This window comes from Carcharodon carcharias, chromosome 17 (genome assembly GCF_017639515.1).
Source record: "Carcharodon carcharias isolate sCarCar2 chromosome 17, sCarCar2.pri, whole genome shotgun sequence".
NCBI lineage: Eukaryota > Metazoa > Chordata > Chondrichthyes > Lamniformes > Lamnidae > Carcharodon > Carcharodon carcharias.
Window position 1 is genome coordinate 97277337 of NC_054483.1, and position 24213 is coordinate 97301549.

The 24213-nt window shown below is 44.1% G+C and overlaps 1 protein-coding gene across 1 annotated transcript; it reads left to right on the forward strand.

Annotated features, from left to right (window-relative positions):
* The first annotated feature begins 213 nt into the window (after nucleotides 1-213).
* On the forward strand, nucleotides 214-22606 carry LOC121289683 (cytochrome P450 26C1-like). The gene is made up of 8 exons (XM_041209307.1): nucleotides 214-417; nucleotides 1594-1818; nucleotides 2202-2477; nucleotides 3252-3407; nucleotides 12243-12384; nucleotides 12691-12887; nucleotides 17377-17706; nucleotides 22454-22606. Exons 1-8 carry the CDS (start codon nucleotides 214-216, stop codon nucleotides 22604-22606), a joined length of 1683 nt encoding a protein of 560 aa, XP_041065241.1.
* The last annotated feature ends 1607 nt before the right edge of the window (nucleotides 22607-24213 follow it).

A 24213-nucleotide genomic window follows, 5' to 3' on the forward strand; every position in this document is an offset into this window, starting at 1 on the left:
ATAAAGTGGGGAGACCGTTCGCCCGAACAGTCCAACTGCGATTTGGGGGCATTTCGTTGCTTGTTAGGTATTGTCTTGATATTGGGGAAGAGGACCGCTTTAGAGAAAACTCTTATCGACACCAAGTTCCCCGCGGAGATAGGAGGCACAGAATTCCCCACTGTGTGACCATAAAGCGCTCGGCTCTGTCCACCCAGCACTCGGCTGCTGGCCATGTTCCTGCTCGGGGTTTACTACCTGTCGGCTCTGGCTACTGCTCTCACCTCGCTCCTGTCGGTGCTGCTCCTGCTCGCCGTATCCCGACAACTGTGGACTCTCGGCTGGAATGTGACCAGAGACAGGGGCAACAAGCTACCGCTTCCCAAGGGCTCCATGGGCTGGCCACTACTCGGAGAGACACTGCACTGGATGGTCCAGGTAATGGGGGAGGAGAGAACAGTCAACAGTGTAATGCTGCAAGTTAAACATTTTCTGTCGGGAGACAACTCTAGTGGACGATTTCCTCTATTCTGGGTCTGAATTGGTGAACTGTATTCTATTTTCTTACTGGCGAAATGAAATAATTGGCGTGGTCTTTCCTAGCGCGTTGTATCCATCCTAATAAAACAGGAGGCGCCCCACGAAGGCAGTTAGTTCATTTATTGGCTCTTTGATTTATACCTTCCTCCGACAGGTGGGGAATCCACTCGGCTGCTCCCGGATAAAGTGGGGAGCACGGATGTGCCTTAAGTTCGTGGCCAGGATGTCTCTGTAGGAGTTATTCACAATCTGGGCATTTCAGTGTTACATAAAGCACGCGGAAGAAATCCTCTTTCCAGGGTTACAATGCCTAATACTGAATGAGGCTCAAGTAAGGAAAATGTCCCCATAAATGGGCTAAAGATCCGGACAGTGTGTTATCAGATTACAACCACGTGTTTTATAGTCGAAGGAAATTGCTGGTTGCAGAGTATTCACACAATTCTTAATTAGACACAAACAGATTAGGAAAGGCGTGGGGAGCAGTAACTAGTACTGTTACAGTTACTAGTTACTAGTACTAGAGCACTATCCACACGAGGAACTCCCCGTAATCCGGCTCTGAAGAAATCGAGGACTCGAAACGTTAACTCTCTCTCTCCCTCCCCAGATGCTGCCAGAACTGCCGAGTTTTTCCAGCATTTTCTGTTTTTACCCCCATAACCCGGTTTGTTTTAATGTTATGGCTCTGACTGGACAGGACAGTCCCGCCGGGTCGGTGAGGACATTTTCGGGTTGACAATGTAAAGGAAGTACACCTCACGTTAGCCACAAGGTCCAGCACCGACCCGGGCCCTGAAGTCTTCGCGGAGGCGGTTTCGCTTTTTTTTTGAGACACTTTTTTTTATCAAACCGGGGCTGGATATTGTCAGGCCTATTACCCGCCAGGTATGGGGCGGCTGGGGTTTGAAATCGCACTGTGCTCAATCCCTCCCAACACCCAAGGTTTCCAGAACCACCGCTTTCCCCTCGGCTGTTTTGACATGACGCGAGGAGTAGTTTCCGTCCCCATCCTGTCTCTCTCAGGCTGGACGCAGAGTTAGCCCTCAATGCAGTCTCTGTTTCTTTCGCCAGGGTTCTCATTTCCACGCTTCGAGGAGAGAGAAATATGGAAACGTCTTCAAAACGCACCTGTTGGGCAGGCCAGTGATCCGAGTGACAGGTGCCGAGAATATTCGGAAGATCCTGCTGGGAGAGCACAGCCTGGTGAGCGCCCAGTGGCCTCACAGCACTAGGATCCTCCTGGGCTTCAACACATTGGCTAATTCGATCGGGGATCTGCACCGACAGAGGAGGAAGGTAAGGACAGAGCCATTCACTACTTCCTTGAGGAAGGGAATGAGGAATTTCTATCGATATCACCGGATTGCAAGGAGTTTATGCGTAGGATTATAGGCTGATACGTGGTTATTCATAGAGTTATTGGATTATATATAGTTATAGGGTTATAAATTCAGATACTGGAGCGTCAGCTAACAGAATCGAAGTAAATATTGGGTCCATTAAACATGCTGGTCCCGTTAGTGGCGCTGCGCTTCTTGTATTTGCGAACATAAAGATCTTTAAGCATTTTAACATGTCAGAGTTGAGCAGGATTTCCTGACAGGAAAGGTCAGTGTGTGTTTAAAGAGAAGGAACGAGCTCTTTTCCCCTGCCCTCACACTCTCCAATTGTCTTTACAGATGCTGGCCCGGGTGTTCAGCCACGCCGCCCTGGACACCTATATCCCTGGCATCCAGCAGCTGGTCCGCAGCCGGGTGCGGGGATGGTGCCGGGAGCCAGCTCCAGTCGCCGTATACCCCGCTACCAAAGCGCTGACTTTCTGCATCGCCATTCGGATCCTGCTCGGTCTGCGCGCGGCGGATCAGCAGCTCGACCGACTGTCCAGCACCTTCGAGGAGCTGATGGAAAATATCTTCTCGCTGCCTGTGGACCTCCCGTTCAGCGGCCTGCGGAAGGTAAGCACCGAGCCCGAACCGATACCCTGCCCTTCCTGCTCGACGCAGTTTCTGTAGGCGCCCACCCCTGTCCCTCGCTCTAAATGAAATGGTTCAGACCAGACTTTCCTCTCTTGTATGCTGTCCTGTCCCTTCTGTAAGTACCTCAACCATACAAAAGTAGCAGGAGGTGGACAGTTGCAGTGTGCAGTTCTGTGTGTTTCAGACTATCAGTATACAACCTGACACAATTAAACCCTCTCTCGAGGATTTATTATTCATTCCACCTCCAGCACAGTTAGCTGAAGCCTGGGCCCATCAGACCTCTGTTCACCATTTGCCGCCAGAGATAATGTTCCACACTGGCTGCCCCAGTTCATAAGCAGTGTTTAGAAGTCATAAAATATGCCAGTATTTTCTCTCCTGTTTTGTATTGTACGAAGTTTCAAAACCTTCTAAACTCGAACTTCTAATGTAAGTTTCTCCAGAAGCGTTAGATTTCTGTAGAACTGTGTGCTCGCAGTTATATATTAAATGACGGTGGCTTTTCGGACAAAAACCATTTCACTCAAGTGTTGTACAGAATCTTCATTCCGTCATTCAAAAGAGAAGGTATCAGATTCAACCCAGAGTTATCTGTTGGTGAATGAAGCCTCTTTTTAAATTCGAGACTGAACACCGCATTGAATCCAGTTATCAAACAGCACAATCGCTATTCCTTTAAATGTAAAGTGAACTCAGGCTGAGACAATTTTAAATGCAGAATAATTGTGTATTTTTAAATAAAAAAAACAGGGCATCAAAGCACGTAACGTACTGCACGAGTACCTAGAAAAAGCGATCACAGAAAAACTACAGAGAACCAGCCGGGGAGCATACCCTGATGCATTAGATGTTATGTTGAACAGTGCGAGAGAGAACGGCAAGGAGCCAAACCTCCAGGAGTTGAAGGTGAGGGGAACCCGACGCTTGATAATACATTTATTCTTTTAATCTTCCATCCTCTTTCCGATCTTTCTATTTTCACAATTGTCATTTATATTGTCGTTAATTTTCCCTTGCCCCAAAATGAATGAAACTTTGAGTGAATGAAACCTTTGCCGAAACATCTGAGCATCAGAACCTTCGATACGTTCTGGCAATAATGGTAAAACTGCGCTCCAAAAGGCAGAACCACTCCTGTGCATATGTGTGTTGTGAGTCATCACTCAGCCCCCCGGTCTAATAGCCTGAAGTATCTTCAAACCGGGAAGGGGGTTGGATACAGACTGTGACTGTGTCTTTCCAGACCACCAGCTACACCCTTGGTTCCAGCTGGGAACTGGAACCCATCTGCCTAAGAGAGAACTCTGCTCGTTAGTGGATTAGGCATGTTCCCCTTTTTTTTATCATACTGGAACGTTAGTGCAGATGATAATGTGCAAATAATATTTAGATGAAACAAGAGCAAAATACTGAAGATGCTGGGAATCTGAAATCAAAGCAGAAAATGCTGTAAATACTCAGCGGATCAGGCTGCATCTGTGATGAAAGGTCATTGACCTGAAATTTTAGCCCGTTTTTCCTCTTCACAGATACGGCCTGAATTGCTGAGCCTTTCAGGCATTCACTGAATGAATTCTCCTAATTGTAACGTCGTTTACAGTGGACTGCATGGGGATGAGATTTCCCCTGCCCCATGCTGCATTCCTCTGTATTCAGGTTGATCCTTGATTCCGGATTCATACAGTACCTTTGGTACTGGTGCAAAGTGGGAACTAGTGAAAATGCAATGTGTGTTTCAAGCTCATCAGTGAATATGGTTTCGTTGAAACTAATTCAAACTGAACATTACGATTTTCCCAAAAGCTGAAGCAAAAATGGAGAGAGGAATGCAGATTCGCTTCGTAATCAGTCATTAATATATATTTCTTCTGAATAGAAAAATAATATATGATCAGAAGAAGATAATTCCTGTTCACCCAATGTGTTTTGGTAGTTTAAAAGAAACTAGTTGCACAGATCATGATAGATTAAGAGATGCCTATGAATCCATTATAGAGATGTAACCGAATCTAGGGGCTTACATGGCAGATTGCAAATGGGAAATTCCAAAAATTTCTTGAACATTGTTTCAACTAGCTGCTTTTTTTGATACCAAGACTTAAGGTAACATATTTATTTTCTAAATAAGACTTCTCATAGTGTGGAAATTGCCAAAACGAAAATAGTATTTTAAATTGTCTCTGTGACAACAAGCTGTACCTTATCTGTCCTGGAAGAAGTTCCCTTTATCCTACCCCATTTTCAACTCCATTTTAATTTGATTGGAGAGACCAGCTTTAAAGGAAATTCCACTAAAACTATTTGCACGTAAGGAGACATGCCACTAACGATCAGAAGTACCTCACTCAGTGATCCTTGGCACCAAATCAACATTATGGCTGCTGATACTCATGATTGTTGGATGTGTTTCTTGGCATTAGTTCAGAGAGGGATTTGAATAAACTGACAAACAATTTATTTTCCTACTATACAATTATTTTGACTTCACTGAATCCAATGAAGCATTTACACAGCAAATTTACTATTGGTGTGAAGGGATTTCCATGTTCCTTTGATGTTAAATTTAGTGTTGATCTGGACTATGGTCTGAGTGAATTGAGGTGAAGCTCCCTGGTGGGACAATCTCATACTGCTGAGTTGAACAATGCATGAAGATCCTGTGCATTACCAACCCTGGTTTGCAAGATACTCAGACAAGACCATGGCTCTTTTTAAACACATCTGACCTTGTTTTAAAAGCCCAAGGACTCACCATGCTTTAAACATATCAAAATTTAGTTATTGAAAGAGATCTGTGCATGTCCGTATTCTTGAAGTGCAGAACTAATACTTGGGAAGAATGATAGTTTCAGACAGGCAGGAGCCTGTAAATACATTCTGCCTTGGAGTGCAGTTATACTACTACTTCTGCATCAGCCCTAAGCAGATTCCTCATTAAAGTACTGTGAGGTGTCGTCAGGGAGGCTGTCAGATCCCTTTCTTTTGACTTCACATAGAGTGTAACTCCAGAATCTTGAGAAATTGGATTCACAAAGTGTTTGAGGACCCCTGGGACATGCCAGGCTTTATAATTTAAGCCGTTTTTATTTTTGTAATACTTTGATAAAGTGGACCTTCCTTCTGCAAACTTAGAAAACTCTCTATGTTGTAAACGTGCATACAGAGCACTCTTTACTGGCTGTTGCAATTGAATTCAAAGCCAGTGACTGCGAACAAGTTACTGTTTGGCTCAAAGAAACTCTGTAGCTACCAAATGTTAGATGTTAATAGTATTAAGTTAATTATTTTCCTTAAGTCAACAGCAAGAACAATAGCATAAACCAAAAATACAGACTCTCTACATAGGTTCTCTGTGTCTCTGCTGCTCTTTAATCTGGCTGTTCAAGTCTCCTGCAGTGGAAATATAACTTGACCCTGATGGAATGATTGTGCCAATTGGCTCTATTTTACTACACCATTGTTCACCCTGCCTAAGGTGGTACAATGATAATGACACATTCTCTAGACATAGAATTCATTTTAATGCAATCAATGATAGGTGAATGAAATAACGTTTATCTTGGTTTCCCCTTTCACCAGTTCATGCAAGGAATCTGCCTATTTGAAGATTTCAAAATTCTTTCTTTTTTTGCAGTTGGCTCAAACCACAGCCTATTTTCACTATCAAAATGGATTGCATTGGCTGAGGCCAACTGTGTGGCAAAAATGAACATTTTCCTTGGTTATCCTGTTGTTCCAATGCTCATAATGCTGGCCCAACTGGTCTCTTTTGAGATGACTGCTGAACACAGCACAAACTTGTTTGGGATTTATGAAAACCTCACATCAAGGCTGCTCCACATTATTTACAAAGGAAATATTAATTTACCAAGTTCAGATTATGGGAACTAAAAATATAAAAACAAAAAAACTGCGGATGCTGGAAATCCAAAATGGGAACTAATAGTTTTATATCTCAGTCAACTGTGAAATCAGTGGCTACACTTACATGAGAACCTTTCTGCATTACAAAATATATATTTCTGGGATGAGGCCTGGTGGCAAGGTTGACTTTTATTGTCCTTTTCTAATTACCCTGAGAAAGTGGTGGTGGTCTTTCTTCTTGAATCCCTGTGTGGTTTGCAGTTTTAATATGCCTGAGGTGCTTGCCACTTTAAAGGGCAGTTAAGTGTTAAGGGTGGAATTGGAGTCACTCATAGGCCAAACCAGGTAAGGATGGCAGGTTTCCTTCCCTAAAGGGCATCAGTGAACCAGTTTTTACAACAACTTGGCAGCTTCATAGATCAACCTTTTATTCCCTCTGACATTCTCTGAGGAAATGTCAAAAGGTATCTACTAAGCTAAATACATTTTACAGGTTTCTTCAGCTGTTATTTTATTAAAATGACAGTATTGTACTCCTACTCTCTCACAGACACACACATTTAAAATAAGTAATGGATGTCTCCATTTAGGATAAAGTAGACATTGGATCAGTAAATTGAAATAGGCTTGTAAATTTAGAAAGAGCATCTCCAAGGAGAAGGAATGGAAGAAGTTTTGGGGTTGGTTCCAACAGACAAACTCCTCATTGTTAATTAGCTAATGGCCAAGTTGCTATCAATTTTACATCTTTGCCATGACTATATTTATTCCACACATCTTTTCTAGTGCCTGATGATTTGAGAGGAGTCTCTGATCCATACCTTGTGATCCTGTGCACTCAAGTTAGATCTATGATTTATCACCAGTGGCAAGAGGGTTAACCTAATTTAACATGGCTGCATTATAGGATTTCCACTATCCAACTTGGGCAGCCCAAATAACTTGACATTTGGTACTGCTCACAACAAAGTAGTGGACGCTGGTGTCTTGGAGAACTTGAGGTCCACCTCTAATTAAACTAGAGATCCGAAGAAAACTATTTTCCCTCAGACCCAAAGTATATTTCCATCTAAAGAATTGCTGTTGTGTCACTGCCATAAAAAAGGATTTGGATACATATCTGACTGAGAATAGGACTGGAGTTTATAGGGATACAGAGTAAGATGATAAACCATTTAATGGCATTGTTTCCAGGCAAAGGGAAAAAAGGGAGTGTTGCATATGGAAGGCAGCAGGATAGGGTGGAATAGTTCATTTCTATTTAAATTAATAGTCTGGGGATTTATTTTAGTAAATTTGGGGTTCATAGAGATTAAATGGATGGAGTAAACAGCATGATAGATTAGATTGTATGTGGTCTTTATAATATATGGCCTTAATGGGTTGAATAGCATTTTGTTGTCCTATGTTTTCCTGTGTTTATAAGTACTGCCTCTGGTGCAGCTTAATTAAACTCAAGCAAATCAAGTACTTAAACCATAGAAATTGGGAGTGATTGGTTAAATAATTTCAGAAAAATCAGATCTAATCTTAAGGATAATGGCAGGATTTTTGATCTAATTAATATCGCATTGACCTTGAAGTATGTCAAGCAACCGACATGTCATTACATTTCAGTTTTCCTCTAAAAGAAAACCTGAATATTGGTAAAGCTATTTTTTCTCCTTATTCTGTTCCTCTTCTAATTTATTTAATCTCTTTTTTGTGTTTTTTTTGACTATCAATGCTGCTTATTAATTTAGATTATACTTTGGATTGCATGGAGATTGAATTTCACTATAACTTGGGGCTTCTTTTTAATAAAGATGTTATGTTTTGCTTTCCCACTGCTGAGTAAGGTAGTGATTCATGGAGTCATATAGAACAAAGAGGTCCCAGGATCAACCTCTAATTTGTGTAGAGTTTGCTGATCACAGCAGAGATAGTGGAGTGTTAAAACTGGCCTTAATATTTTGGTTAGAGAGATGAAAGCTAAGCAGAGGTCCTAATCTTTCTTTAGCTATCAAATGACTGCTGGAAATGTTTTGTGTAGTCATTGGTGAACATAGGAATAGGCTTAGATGCCATGTCCATCCCTGTTGAGTAGCCTGTTGTAGCTGACCACCTAAGCTCAAACAAGGGACTTGGAGAGGTTATCAGAAGGAAAGAATCTTCAAGCAAGGAGAGGAGATAACTGATGGGGGAAATTGAGGAATAGACAATATTGGGAGAACAGGACAATGGTAGGAGAATAGGGAAGCATTTCAGGTTTGTGACATCTAGGTTTCTCTCTTCTGCTATTACACTTTCCCTTCTTGCCAATAAAATCTCCTTACAATATAAACAGTGGGGTTCTTGTGGTGGAGTGGCCAGCGCCCTGCATCTGAGTCAGAAGCTCTGGGTTCGAGTCCCATCCCAGAACTTGATGGCCAAGGAAGGTGCAATCATAACATGGCCAGACAGGTTGATTATCCACCTGCAAGTCCTTCCAACACATGCCAATGGCTGGTGGCAGGAGAAAGAGAGGTTCTTGGTCAGCCATGCGATAGAATGAAAGTTGGAGCCTCTACCATCACTATCCATGGTTCCAAACTACAACATGCATGTAACAGTGCATGTTACCTCGCAACTCGAACTCAGAGTGATCTGTAACACACCACCACCCCAATATAAAACGGTTGGCTCTTAAAAGATCCAATACCACTATTTGAAGAAGAGCGGAAGAGTTAATTTATCCCTCAACCAAGACCGTAAAAGCCATAGCTTAGCTGGTCACTTTTCTCATGACTATTGGTGTGACCTTGCTAAATGCAAATTGACTGCCACCTTTCCCTACATCACAATAGTGGCTATGCTTCAAAAGATTGGCTGGGAAGCACTTTAGAACATTCTCAGGTTGTGAAAAGTGCTGTATAAATGTAAATTTGTTCCTTTCTTCTTGCACTTTTGAATGAAGTTGGGGTTTTAGGATTAGTTTGAGGACTTCAGCAAAGTGTGGACAGATACCTGCACCATTTGGAATTCAAGGGTTTTTAAAAAAAAAATATGCTTTATTGTGCACCTGCCAGGTCACTCTCCACATTGTCGACAACTTTCCATTAGACTACCACCCAGGCCAACCATGATGTCAAGTGACTATTATAAGACAGTAGTAACTCAATTCTATTTGCATATATATAAAATATGTGCATGTTCTGCAATAGCAAATGTAAATGTTTTCCATTATATGGAATGTAAATTCTTTCTCTTATTTTGTCACCAATTGGCTTCTGTCCCCTCAGATTCTGACAGCACTGGTACCTTGAGAACTATGACCATATGGGCACCCTTCACCTGAGTGAATGTATTCACATGACCCATGATAGTGAACATTGGCAAGCTATGCAACATAGAGGACACCACACTCTTGTTTTCATTCAAATTCTATACAAACTTCCTATAGGGGTAGCTGGATAGAAATCAGGAGTTGGAGCCATTGCTGCTTTCCTCCCCTCCCATAAACTAGCAGACCTGAGGCCAGTTTAAGCATTTTATTGCCATCTCAACTGAGATGAGCTTAAGCACAGACTAGAGTGACTCAGCTAAAATCACTGAAACTGGACATGTAACCTCTTCAGGACATCAGATTAAATATGCAAATTAAACTTTTAATCTGTTTAGCATTTTATCATCTGGGGTTGGTTCAGCAACAGCACAATCATTTATTTTTATGGCATATCAAATATAGTCACCATTACTTTAGCCAAGCATCAGTTCAGGTGTGGTTTGAGTACAAGTGGTACACATCAGATCAGTTAACTGGCAGTTGGAAAAAGCAGAATTGTATTAAATGATTTCCAACATATTGTCCCTGATGAATAATGAACATTGAATTAAATTGTACTTTTAAAAAATATCAATCATGACAAAGGTTTTGTAATGAGACAAAAGCAGGATAAATTAATGTCAGTCCTTTCCACTGCTCTTTAGCAAACAGTGAAGTAGACATGTACAAGGCTATCTGTAATTGCATGTTTATTGAAATTCAGAACCAATAACAGCAACATTTTTTATTTCATTGAATTATCATTGTGCCTTACACTCTGGTGTGAATCATTTATGTACATCTGTGCTAATGTTAAGATTTAACTCCAATTAGATTGAAATTTTGTGTTGAATAAATGCTTAATGCTTTTGTATGACTCTTTCATTCCCTTGTTGTGTCAGCTATGGCTCATTTGGACAGTACTCTTGCCTCTGAATCAGTAGGTTATGGGTTCAAGTCACACTCCAGGACTTGAGCACAACAGTCCAGGCTGACAGGCTAGTTCCATACTGGGGGTTGACAGTGTCATCTTTCAGATGAGATGCTAAATTGAGATCCCACATACACTGTGAGGTTGATGTAGAAAATCTTCTGGCATTATCTCAAAGAAGAGCAGGAGAGTTATCCCTGGCCAATATTTATCCCCCAAATCAGCATCAAAAAAACAAATGATCTGATCATTATCTCATTGTTGTTTGTGGGGTTTGCTCTGTGCCAGTAGACTCATGTTTCCTACATGGAAGTAACAGTAACTACCCTTCCAAAGTACTTCTTTGATTGTAAAGTACTTTGGGATGTGATTAATCTTTAATTAGCCTGCTGTGGAAAAGGAATACATGAGGATATAAGGCAAAGGAGCTAACTTTTTAAATAAATTGGAAACCAAGAATGGAGGCCAAGGGTGATGATAAATCAGGAAATAGTGATTCAATGAGATGACACCAATGTTTTGGTTTAAAAAGCCAGAAAGTTGTTTCAGGAAGATGAGACTGAAGGAAGGCTGGAGCTCTATGGTTTTGAGGTCTGGGAAAGAATGAGCTCTGGTTGGAGATTGCCATGTGTCCTGATTTGGATGTGAAGAGGAGGAAGAGGATTGGAAACTTAACAGAGCCCTTCAGAGAAACACTGGTCATAGTAGGGTTAAGAAAACAGAGATATGAAAGATTACAGAGTGGGTCTAGGGGTTAGTGCATCAATTATATTATACATTAATGATGGAGGGTGGCGTTAAACTGCACTGATCTATAGAACAAGAAAGTATATTTATACAGGATGCCCCAAAGCACTTTACAACCAATCAAGTATTTTTGAACTGTAGTTGCCATTGTAATGCAGGAAATGCAGCAGCCAATTTATGCACAGTAAGCTCCCAAAAACAGCAATGTGATAATGACTAGATAAACAATTTCAGTGATGTTGGTTGGGGAATGTTTGTTGGCCAAGACACAAGGAAAACTTTGCTATGGAAGCAAAAGAGCATTATCGACTTCACACAGAGAATTGGCACCAGTGGGCAATGGTTTTGGCAATGAAAACAAAGCGCACTTTCAGAATTTTATTTGAATTTTTAAAAATCTCGAGTGATCCACAGAATGGCCGTTCGACTGCTGATGATAACCCGAGCCGTCAGCTCTTCTCACTGTTTCGAGGTGTGTATTAGCGTGTCCTGTGTATAGCTGAACCTTTTTTCCACTGGCTGGACAACTAATAGCTGTGAAGTTAACAAATAACCGTGTCAGTCTGGAGCTGTCAGCTCTGTTGGAATAAACTGATGATCTGGTGAACGGCCACTAACTACACTACTTAATATGGAGACATTTCAATATTTGAAATTAATATATTTAGATTATATATGTTTTGAAGGTTATTAAGTGAACCTGTTGTGTCTCCTTTTACTTTAGTTTGTGTGTTCTCAGTACTTTGGCCACTTCACAAATGTGGGTGGGGGGGGAGGTGGAGGAATGTTTAAAATTGAGCTGTGCACTAAACTCGTTCATTGTTTCTGGCTTTGATCAGGTTTCTGCGGTGAAATTAAACTCTTTCCACTTTCCAGCACTCTGCCATTTATCTCAACACCTCTCTTTATATTCCAGGAAGTTGCGGTTGAACTGATCTTCGCCGCTTTCTCCACCACGGCCAGTGCCAGCACCTCTCTGGTCCTCCTGCTTCTCCAACACTCCCAGGCCCGAGAGAAAGTGAGACAGGAGCTGGAACAGCACAGTTTGATTCGCAATTGTCAATGCCATCATCCCATTACATCCCGGGATAAAACCGCTCCCCACGAGGACAGCCACATTGAAAATAAGGCGACTCAGGACATCGAGGACGGTCAGCACCGAAGGGTAGCCCGAGACCAACAGACTTGGGCTGAAGTGTGCCAGCCCTCTTTCACCCAAGAGAATATAACCCGGGACAACGGCTGGCTGCAATCCACTACTTCCGTAGGTAAACTAGCCCGGGACGAAGAGTGCCAGCAACTCCGCAGCAGCCAAGGCGGCAGAGTCCAGGGTAAAGAGTACTTTGAGTCCCTGGTCACTGCAGACGGTGAGTTCCCCGGAGCCGCAGTGATACAGAGTGAGACGGCTCAGATGTCCCGGAATTGTGACTGCCAGCACATCCTGAATCTGGACACACTCAGCCGCCTGCGTTATCTCGACTGTGTGGTCAAGGAGGTGCTGAGGTTACTGCCCCCAGTATCTGGGGGCTACAGGACAGCGTTACAGACCTTTGAGCTGAACGTAAGTAGCACTTGACGCCGGGAAAGGAGCGCTTTAAACCCGCCAGAAACAATAGAAACAGAACTGTTCACAGTAGACCATTCGGCCCACTGGGTCTGTGCCGGGTTTTGTTTTTGGGCTCTCCAATTAGTCCCTTTCTCCATAGCCCTGCAAATGTTGCCTTTTCCAAATATATATATATATGCAATCCCCTTTGGAAATTTACTATTGAATCTGCTTCCATCACTTTTCGGCAGTGCAATGATATCATAAATATCGGCGAATTAACACCAAATCTCATCGTCCATTTGGTTCCTTTGCCAATTAAACTTAACTCTCCTTTTACAAGTATTCTTTTCTGCAAGTGAACCAGTATATCGCAGCACCAGCCGAAAGTGCGCTCTGTATCATTCAGCTCCAATTACTGGGGCTGAATATTTTAAATTTCAGTAGAATGTAGCCTATTCCGTTCTTTATTAGAATAAGTCTCCGCTTTCCCCAACATCACCCCCTCATCCTCCAAGGAGCAGAGGCGGCTCCAGTTCATTTTGGACTTGGGGAGCACAATTTAACAGAAGCCGCGCACGGCTTGTGGAGCCGAATGAAGCTAAGATCACGGTTAAACAGGCCAGGCAGCTCCGGGTATCTAACCTTGAACCGCAAGCGTGGCTCTGCCAGTTAAGATACAGAAATCGTTTCCAATTTTAACAGTTTACATTAGTAAGTATGGAAATCAATTGTCAGTATTATCTGCATCATGTAGAGAAAAAACAGGGGTCCCAGTGGAAGTAATTTCCAATAATTTGTCCCCCAGGTTTTAATGAAAGCAAAATATCCCTTCAACTGTGGTTGGAGGCGCGGACATCGCCGTAAGTTTAATCAGAACATTATTGGCCATTTAAAGACATTCATAAATCCTCTCCATTTCCTAAATATTATCCAGGGAATGGGGTGAGGCAACTGAATACCACTGATTCAGGATGACTCACATGGTAATGCGGATTAAAATTGAGTTGATCCTCCCTTCATATTAGATTCCTAAATCTGACATTGAACCAGGTATGCTGCTTCACATCCTCCAGGGTGCTTAATGGCATTTGAACAAGTCTAACTCCTTGAAACAACGACGAATGCTGGAAAAACTGAGTTCTGATGGGAGGTCATTGATCTGAAACCCCAGAATTCTGCTTCTCTTTCGCCACAGATACTATTCTGATCAGCTGAGATGTTCCAGCATTTACTGTTTTTAAATCTAACTTCTTAATGGGATCAGGGCATGTACTGGTGTCTGGGATTCGTTCCTGTCTAGTAACCTTGCAAGCTGAGCTAAAGAGTAAAGTGGTCCTCGCTCATCAAGTAGGATAACTGAGCTCGTCCTTACCTTCACACTGTCCTGCACCGTCACAAGCCCCTGTTCTTGACAAATTCCATTGGTTCCCCATGTCCCGACAAATTGACTTCATGATTCTTCTATATGTCTCCACCCCTATCCCATTACGGCTCAGTAATTGCTTCCAACCATTGATTATTATTACACCGATGCCCTTAATTTCTTGAGAATGGAATGTCACAATGATCAGTGCTGGGGCCTCAGCTATTTACAATCTATATTGTAAACTTAGATGAAGAGACAGAGTAATGTATCAAAGTTTGCTGATGATACCAAGTTATATGGGAAGGTAAAGCTGTGGGGAGGACACAAAGGGAATGCAAAGAGATATAGACAGGTTAAGCGAGTGGGCAACAAGATGGCAGATGGAGTATAATGTAGGGAAGTGTGAATTTATTCACTTTGGTCATAACAACGGAAAAGCAGAATATTTTTGGCAAGTATGAAACTTGTAAATGTCGATTTTTAGAGCGACTTGGATGTACTTGTACAAGGAATGTGGAATGTTAGTGAGCAAGCAATTAGGTAGGCAAGTGGCATGTTGACTTTATTGCATGGGGATTGGAATACAAGAATAAAGAAATGTTGCTGCAATTGTACAGGGTTTTGGTGAGACTACATGTGGAGTAGTGTGTGTAGTTTTGGTCTCCACATTTAAGAAAAGATATACTTGCATTGAAGGCAGTACAGTGAAAGTTTACTGAATTGGTCCCTGGGTTTTGGGGGTTGTCCTATGATATGCTGAATAAATTGGGATATTATTCTCTGGAGCTTAGAAGCATGAGAAGTGATCTCATTGAAACGTACAGAATTCTGAAGGGGCTTGATAGAGAGGATGCTGAGAGATTGTTTCTGCTGGTCAGGGAATCTAAAACATGGATGCATGGTCTCAGGATAATGTGCTGATCATTTAGGACTGAGATGAGGAGAAATGACTTCACAGAATCACAGTGCAGAAGGGGTCCTTTGGCCTATTGAGTCTGCACTGACACGTGAGAAACACCTGACCTACCTACCTAATCCCATTTACCAGCACTTGGCCCATATCCTTGAATGTTATGACATGCCGAGTGCTCATCCAGGTACTTTTTAAAGGATGTGAGGCAACCCACCTTCACCACCTTCCCAGGCAGTACATTCCAGATTGTCACCACCCTCTGGGTAAAAAAGTTTTTCCATACATCCCCCCTAAACCTCCTGCCCCTCACCTTGAACTTCTGCCCCCTTGTGACTGACCCTTCAACTAAGGGGAACAGCTGCTCCCTATCCACTCTGCCCATGCCCCTCATAATCTTGTACACCTCGATCAGGTCGCCGCTCAGTCTTCTCTGCTCCAATGAAAACAACCCAAGTCTATCCAAACTCTCTTCATAACTTAAATGTTTCATCCCAGGCAACATCCTGGTGAATCTCACTGCACCCCCTCCAGTGCAATCACATCCTTCCTATAATGTGATGACCAGAACTGCACACAGTACTCCAGCTGTGGCCTCACCAAGGTTCTATACAACTCTAACATGACCTCCCTACTTTTGTAATCTATGCCTCGATTGATAAAGGCAAATGTCCCATATGCCTTTTTCACCATCCCACTAACATGCCCCTCCGCCTTCAGAGATCTATGGACACACACGCTAAGGTCCCTTTGTTCCTCAGAACTTCCTAGTGTCATGCCATTCATTGAATACTTCCTTGTCAAATTACTCCTTCCAAAGTGTATCACCTCTCACTTTTCAGGGTTAAATTCCATCTGCCACTTATCTGCCCATTTAACCATCCCATCTATATCTTCCTGTAGCCCAAGACATTCAACCTCACTGTTAACCACCCGGCCAATCTTTGTGTCATCTGCAAACTTACTAATCCTACCCCCCACACAGTCATCTACCGTTTATATAAATGACAAATAATAGGGGACCAAGCACACTGGACACTGGCTTCCAGTCACTAAAGCATCCTCTGTCATCACCCTCTGCCTCCTACAACTAAGTCAATTTTGAATCCACCTTATCAAATTACCGTGTATCCCATGTGCCTTTGCCTTCTTTATAAATCTCTCATATGGGACCTTGTCAAAGGCTTTGCTGAAATCCATATAAACTACATCTACTGCATTACCCGCATCTACACACCTGGTCACTTCCTCAAAAAATTCAATCAAATTTGTTAGGCATGACCTCCCTCTGACAAAGCCATGCTGACTATCCCTGATCAAACCTTGCCTCTCCAATTGGAGATAGATTCTCTCCTTCAGAACTTTCTCCAATAGTTTCCCTACCACTGACGTGAGACTCACTGGCCTGTAGTCCCTTGCTTATCTCTACAACCCTTCTTAAATAGCAGAACCACATTAGCTGCTCTTCAGTCCTCTGGCACCTCCCCCGTGGCTAGAGAGGAATTCACTCAAAGGGTTGTGAATCTTTGGAATTCTCTGTCCTAGAGAGCTGTGGATTCTCCGTCATTGAATATATTTAAGGCTGGGGTGGACATATTTTTGATCCCTCGTGGAATTAAGGGATATGGGGAACGGGCGGGAACGGAGTTGAAGCCCAAGATCAACCATGATTATATTGAATGGTGGAGCAGATTGGACGCGCCATATGATCTACTCCTGCTCCTTGTGTTCTTGTTATTTTATACTTGCTTGCTTCCCGCATCCTGCCATAAGTGGACACTTTATCAGCCTCTGCGGGCCTGTAGCTTGGAACTCATTCTTTAAATACCACAGCTTTTCCCACCTTCTTCCCGGCTTTTAAAAATGTCAATATACTTTCCTTGAACGGGTATTGTTGCCCTCCCCCATTTTCCCAAATCTTTCTCTCTTCTGCTGCGTTTCCTTTGTCCTGTGAGTTATCTCTCTCCTAACAGGAACGCTACTGTCTGAAATGCAGGTGCTTACTGAATTCATCAATATATTATGTTATTTTCAATAGCTATTACTTAGCAGCTCGAACGAAACCCTGGCAGGAGTTTAATGAAACCTTTTTGCAAGTGAAGGAATAAGTCATTGTGTGTAACATTTAGCTGGATGTACATTTCATTTAAATGTTTAAGTTACATTTCTTACAATTTCAAGCGACAACCGCGAGTTGCAACTAAGCTGCTTTGTCTGATTGCCAGGGGTGTCAGATTCCCAAAGGCTGGAATATTATCTACAGCATTCGTGACACACAGGAGACGGCAGCCGTATACCTGAACCCGGACACTTTCGATCCTGATCGGTTTGGACCAGAGCGGGACGAGAGCAAAGCGGGGAGATTCAATTATTTACCTTTCGGAGGGGGTGTTCGGAGCTGCATCGGAAAAGAGCTGGCGCAAGTGATCCTCAAAACCCTGGCCATTGAACTCACCAGCGCAGCGCGCTGGGAGCTGGCCAGTGCCGCCTACCCGAAGATGCAGACTGTCCCGGTAGTGCACCCTGTCGATGGGCTGAAGGTTCGCTTTCATCAGGTGGGTGGAAAAGGGGATAGCGGGCCCATAAAAGAATGACCAATATAGATAGAACACAAAGTGCACCGCAGTCTGTGGGCGAAAGTTGGCTGGCGACCATTTCCCGTGACTTCCAAAAACATGGTCAATTCTATCCAGACTATTTTTCACGAAAGGTAAATGCCAATCATGTTGAGTGACACCTTAGTTCGCTTAAAAAAAAATAAACCCTTTTTGATTGCAATGGTGAATAGCTTATTTCTGACAGGTATTACCGAATATTGGTTGTTCCAATAATTCCAGAATAACATTTGAAAACTGGAATCCGCGACTGAAACCCTGGCAAAACACAGCACCGCATCTATGCGTCCATCCGTTTCCGGAAGCTGCAGTTACGAGCTAAAGACCGGATTCGCAGTTTCCCAACACAGTTACCAAGCAGCTGGCTGATTAGTTTGAGAATGAATTCCTGCTCACTTTGACGTACAGCATTTCTGCTGGGTTTTCATCCAGGAAAAGGGCGGTGTTTCAAACGCGGACTTGTGCCAGAATGCATTTTTTTCCAGTTTTTTTCAGAATGTATGTCGGTTATTTCTTCAACCAGCGGAGGAGGAGTTAATGGATACTGTAATCAAAATGAAGGGTGGATAGCTTTTTTGAATAGTGGGTGTCTCTCGGGTCGGATTGTAACAATGAAAACGAAATTCTGTGAAGCCAAGGTTGGGATAAGTGAGAGGAAGAGGATGAGGTGTGTGAAGATTAAGACTCGGAAGTGAGGTGAGGAGGATGGTCTGGGGGAAGGAGGTGCGCATGATGGACTGGGGTGGTGAGGTGAGGAGGATGGACTGGGGGAGGGAGGTGAGGAGGATGGACTGGGGGAGGGAGGTGAGGAGGATGGACTGGGGGAGGGAGGTGAGGAGGATGGACTGGGGGAGGGAGGTGAGGAGGATGGACTGGAGGAGGGAGGTGAGGAGGATGGACTGGGGGAGGGAGGTGAGGAGGATGAACTGGGGGAGGGAGGAGAGGAGGATGGACTGGGGGAGGGAGGTGAGGAGGATGGACTGGGGGAGGGAGGTGAGGAGGATGGACTGAGGGAGGGAGGTGAGAAGGATGGACTGAGGGAGGGAGGTGAGGAGGATGGACTGGGGGAGGGAGGTGAGGAGGATGGACTGAGGGAGGGAGGTGAGGAGGATGGACTGAGGGAGAGAGGTGAGAAGGATGGACTGAGGGAGGGAGGTGAGGAGGATGGACTGGGGAAGGGAGGTGCGCATGATGGACTGGGGAGGGAGGTGCGTATGATGGACTGGGGGAGGGAGGTGCGCATGATGGACTAGGGGAGGGAGGTGCGCATGATGGACTGGGGGAGGGAGGTGAGGAGGATGGACTGGGGGAGGGAGGTGGGGAGGATGGACTGGGGGAGGGAGGTGGGGAGGATGGACTGGGGAAGGGAGGTGCGCATGATGGACTGGGGAGGGAGGTGCGCATGATGGACTGGGGGAGGGAGGTGCGCATGATGGACTAGGGGAGGGAGGTGCGCATGATGGACTGGGGGAGGGAGGTGCGCATGATGGACTGGGGGAGGGAGGTGAGGAGGATGGACTGGGGGAGGGAGGTGCGCATGATGGACTGGGGGAGGGAGGTGAGGAGGATGGACTGGGGGAGGGAGGTGGGGAGGATGGACTGGGGGAGGGAGGTGCGCATGATGGACTGGGGGAGGGAGGTGCGCATGATGGACTGGGGGAGGGAGGTGAGGAGGATGGACTGGGGGAGGGAGGTGGGGAGGATGGACTGGGGAGGGAGGTGGGGAGGATGGACTGGGGGAGGGAGGTGCGCATGATGGACTGGGGGAGGGAGGTGCGCATGATGGACTGGGGGAGGGAGGTGAGGAGGATGGACTGGGGGAGGGAGGTAGGCAGGATGGGGAGTGAGGTTTGAGGATGGACTGTGTGAGGATGAGGAATTGGGAGTGAGGTTTGAGGATGGACTGTGTGAGGATGAGGAATTGGGAGTGAGGTTTGAGGATGGACTGTGTGAGGATGAGGAGTGGGGAGAGAGCTGGGGAGGATGGGTTATGAAAGCGGCGAGAGGAGCGAGGCAAGCGGGCCTGCATTACATCGAGCCCCCGCCGCAGAGTGGTACGGAATTCAGGTTTCAAACAGATATCGTCATCTTTGTCTTTTTTAGAACAACGGAAGGATTGTTATCTAGTACATAGGCCATAATCTATATGTGCCCCACAAATTTAAACACCTCGAAACGTCTAGAGTTGGTCAAATGGCTTCACCGAGTTTCAGTTGGGAATCTGAGTTTTAGTTTTTTTTAATTTTTTACCGAAGTTGCTTCGCGTTCTACTTCACTATCTCATTCTTCATCTAACTTCGGGCAGAATATCATGTCCATGGTTCCCAAACGATTAATATAATTCTCCATCGTATAGTTGCAGATGCAGACCTCCCTGTATTATGTATGATAATTAGTCCCGTGTAATTCGAGTCTTTTGACGTGTGTAGTAGCTTCTCCATTCACGTATTGTGACAATGTGGTTGTCATTTTTCAAAAGCTGCCGGTGTGTGTTGTAATATTTCATAAATAAACGTTAAGGAATAGAAACAGCTTTTTTAGAGCATTGCTTAAGGTCCTGCTGGGCCATAATATTGTACGTGTGTGTGTAGGTGTATGTGAATTCTTTAGTTTGGAAAGAGATGATTTTTTAATTTACTAAATGGAATGGTGTGAACTCTGATAGGAGACATTAAAACTGATAGTTAAGGTGAATGAAACGGATTGTCCCTTTTGTGCTGTTTTGTATCTGAAATTCTGCGGTTACACCCCATCCTTTATCTCATTGGCTCGCCGCTGAACCGCAACAGCGTTTCTAGTGTGGTTGCAACTCTGAGAGGAAAAAAACAGATCGTTTGTTCATTCGCCCATTTTCTTCCTGTAACCAGCTGCCTTTAGTTACCTCGGTCAAGTGACAGGCCCTTCAACCGTCAACCAAACAGCTAGGCTCAATATCCTGAGATCTAACCGCCCAAAACACAGCCGCCGCACAGAGACATCCCAATATCCATACTGAAACCAACTCTTTCTTCAAAGTAAGAACACAGGCTTCAACCATGAGCTAATTCCTGCATTCTGAACCGATTCTTACACTCAGCCATCCGTCTGACGCCAGGTTGAGAGGTTTTACTTCATTCCGCTGAGAAGACACTTTACGAGGGAAGGGTGGTTATTTCCTGAGAACATTGGACCCAGGAAGGTGCCTCAGCCAAGCTTGGCCCTGTTGTCACTCTATTTACACATAAGTACACTTCCCAGCAGGGGGGTCACTGGGTAATAAGCACTCGCACAAAGCCTCACTGATTTTTCTCCTCCCTAGCCCGGGGACCCGAGGCCAATTGCTGCACCCAGCTGAGAGCGGCTAACCACGCAAATACCAAATATTGGGTTTCGCTTGGCCACACGACTCAGCATCAAATCAGACCATGCACAACCATGGCGGCGGGGTGCAACGAGGACTCAACTTTCAGTTCTCAGCACAACCATTGGCTGTGGGCCACCGTGACACCGCTGTCCTTGTTGATCTCTACTAAGGGGCATGTGTCCTGGGGTCACTCCAATGCGCGGGTCAGCAGGACCTCTTGACCCATTGCTCTACCTGAGCCTCACACTCCTGAGACCAGTTATAGCTGGGCCATTCCCACTGGCCTTAGGCCAGCTAACTGAACATGGACAAGGTGTCCGCCCTGGTCTGCAAGGTACCAAATTAATTGGTCCATTTTCCCGCTGAGATAGCAGGGGCAACTGAGGAGCAGTCATTTTAATTAGGACTGAAAAGAAAACCAGAGACGAAATGAGGACCGCCCTACTCTCAGCATCTTCTCTATAGCGTGACTTGTAATTCCATGGGAAGTTTACCCTGCATATAACTGGGGTGGGCATGTTAGAAATGTATAACGATCAGTGCGCTTGTTTTGACCACGATGTGATTGATTAGAAAATTCCATTATACTTCGGTGAAGGATGGAAAAGTAACACCCGCGTTCAATCTTACTTGCTATCATTTGTTTGGAACTTTAGTTTTGTTGCTGCAATAACATTGGTTTACTTTTTGTGACTGACGTTTCTGATGTTATCCGACATCCATTGTTTGAATAATGCGCCGGTGTGACTCATCGCGGAGTTTAATGACCTCTTACATGACTCACAATTCGCACGTTTTTAAAATCTGCGACATCCAGTCCAGTCCAGGCCGCCTCGATGAACTGTATCTGTTGGTATTGGAGTTGTTTATTTTTTTATTACACCTTCGTAAATAATGGGATATTAACTTCACATAAAACAGTTTAATGAGGGGAATTACCTTTTGCGTGTACAACGTAATTTTGGCTGAGATTTTCCAGCCAATTCCTCGAATCTTCGTGTTGAAGGTCTAGTGAAGTATCCAGCGCTCGAACCATTAATATCCTGTGAAATGTTACACTTAACATTGCGCGGGGGGTTCTGGACGGTGATTGTTGGACTCTTGGATGATGGTGGGGAATTGATTGGCTTTTGAAAGTGACCAGTGGAACGTAAAACTTACCTCGAAATACCGACCGTGCGCCATTCTTTTATTTAGTTGTATTTCGATTCTGAAATAAAAAGTCCCATAAATGTCATGAGATAACATGGTATAATAATTTAAACAAACTGAAAACTCCTCTCTGCAATCTTGGGCTATACAATGTAGACCGTTGAAAACTGCAGCAATATTATTTACCTCTAGAGGAGGCACACCAAAATGAACACTCGACCTGAATTTTTGCACGTTCAGCCACTAATCACTTTGAGGCAAAGGGTATCTGAGGACGTGGATCTTAGGCCCAAGGCTAAGGTTATGGTTTACCAGACGATACTCCTTTACGTTTTAGAGGCTTGAACAATTTACAGCAGGCACCTCTAAAGCACTGGAGAAATACCACCAGCGGTACCTTCAAATCCGGTAGCAAGGAAGGGGCTCCAACTTCAGTGCCCTCTCCCAAACCAACATACCCAGCAGTAAGGCGCTGTTCAGTCAAAACCAGCTCCAATGGGCAGGGCTCGTGGTTCATATGTCTGTCACCCGGCTCCCAAAGCAACTGCTGAACTCGGAACTGGGTCATGGTATGGGACTCCCAGGAGGACAGTGGAAACGCTTTAGGGATATCTTTAAACCGGCCCTGAAGAGGTCAAACATCCCCGCTGACTGGTGGGAGCCCCTGGCTTGTGACCCCTCAAAATAGAGGGGGTTCCTTCAGGAAGGCACCGAACACATGGAGACAGGGATGAAGTTGGAGAGAGAACACAAACTTCCAAACAACTCATCTACCTCACCCTTCAAACACCACGTGCCCGTGGCAGAGTCTACAGACTGGCATTGGACTATGAGCCATCTGGGAACCCATGGATCGGGAGTGGAAGCAGGTCATCTTCGACCCCAAGGGACTATCTAAGGAGAAATAATCAATCAATAAACAGGGCACGTTAATCGAGATTTTGGATTTACTTCAAACTTATAGATAACCAGACAGCAACTGCTACATTTTAATACATAATATATATTAAATATATAAATTGCCATCATCAAACGACTGTAATATAGTTTAAATTTATCACGCTGTCAAACAAGGGAACAATAAGTATTGCACTTTTTAAAAAGAATTACAAATTCGTCACCAATCCCTATATCCACAGCAGAGTTAAAGTTGTGTTTGGAATTAATGAACTAACAACTATATTTCACGATCTCCGATTCTCCTAAAGGGCCTTCTAGTCAATGAGGTTCTCCTGAATTGCATTCCCTGTTGTTACGAAAGGGAAAGCAGCAGCCGTATTGCGCACAGAAAAATCCCAGAAATGCAATGAAGCTTACGACCGGATAATTGTCGTGGTACTAGGCGTGGTATTAACTATTGGCCGAGGTACCAGCTAGAACTCTCCTGCCCTTCAAATATTGCCATGAAACCTTTTACACGCAATAGTTCCCCCAGTCCAGCACTGAAATGTCACCTTAGGCTATGTGTTGGAGTGGGGCTAGTACCCACAACCATCTGACTCGGGTGAGAATGCGACTAGACAAATACAATTGTGAAATCAGTGCAATAAAAAGCTTTGACTAAAACTTCCCATTCCATTTGTGCAGCAATAACCCATCAGTAGGAACAGAAATATAAAACCCTGAACATGTCATGTCACGTTCCAAAGCTGACACCTGTCATTGAACAGGAGCTGAAGAATTTGCCAATAGCATACTGTAAAGAAAAGAACATTCCGTAAAATGTCAAGTATTTTAGAACAGTATAAGGATCTCAAAGGATATTGGACTGACTGTGGATGCATTTCTTCAATCGGGGGGTGGGGGGGGGGGGGGTGGGTGGGGGAACAAACCATTTTAATCACCGGTACATCAACCTGATGGCTTCTCGTGTGGAGAACAGGAGCAAATTACTTTTTACAAATAGTTGTTCCAATAGCATTTTTTCAGGTCTGAAAATTTGGTGTGCAATG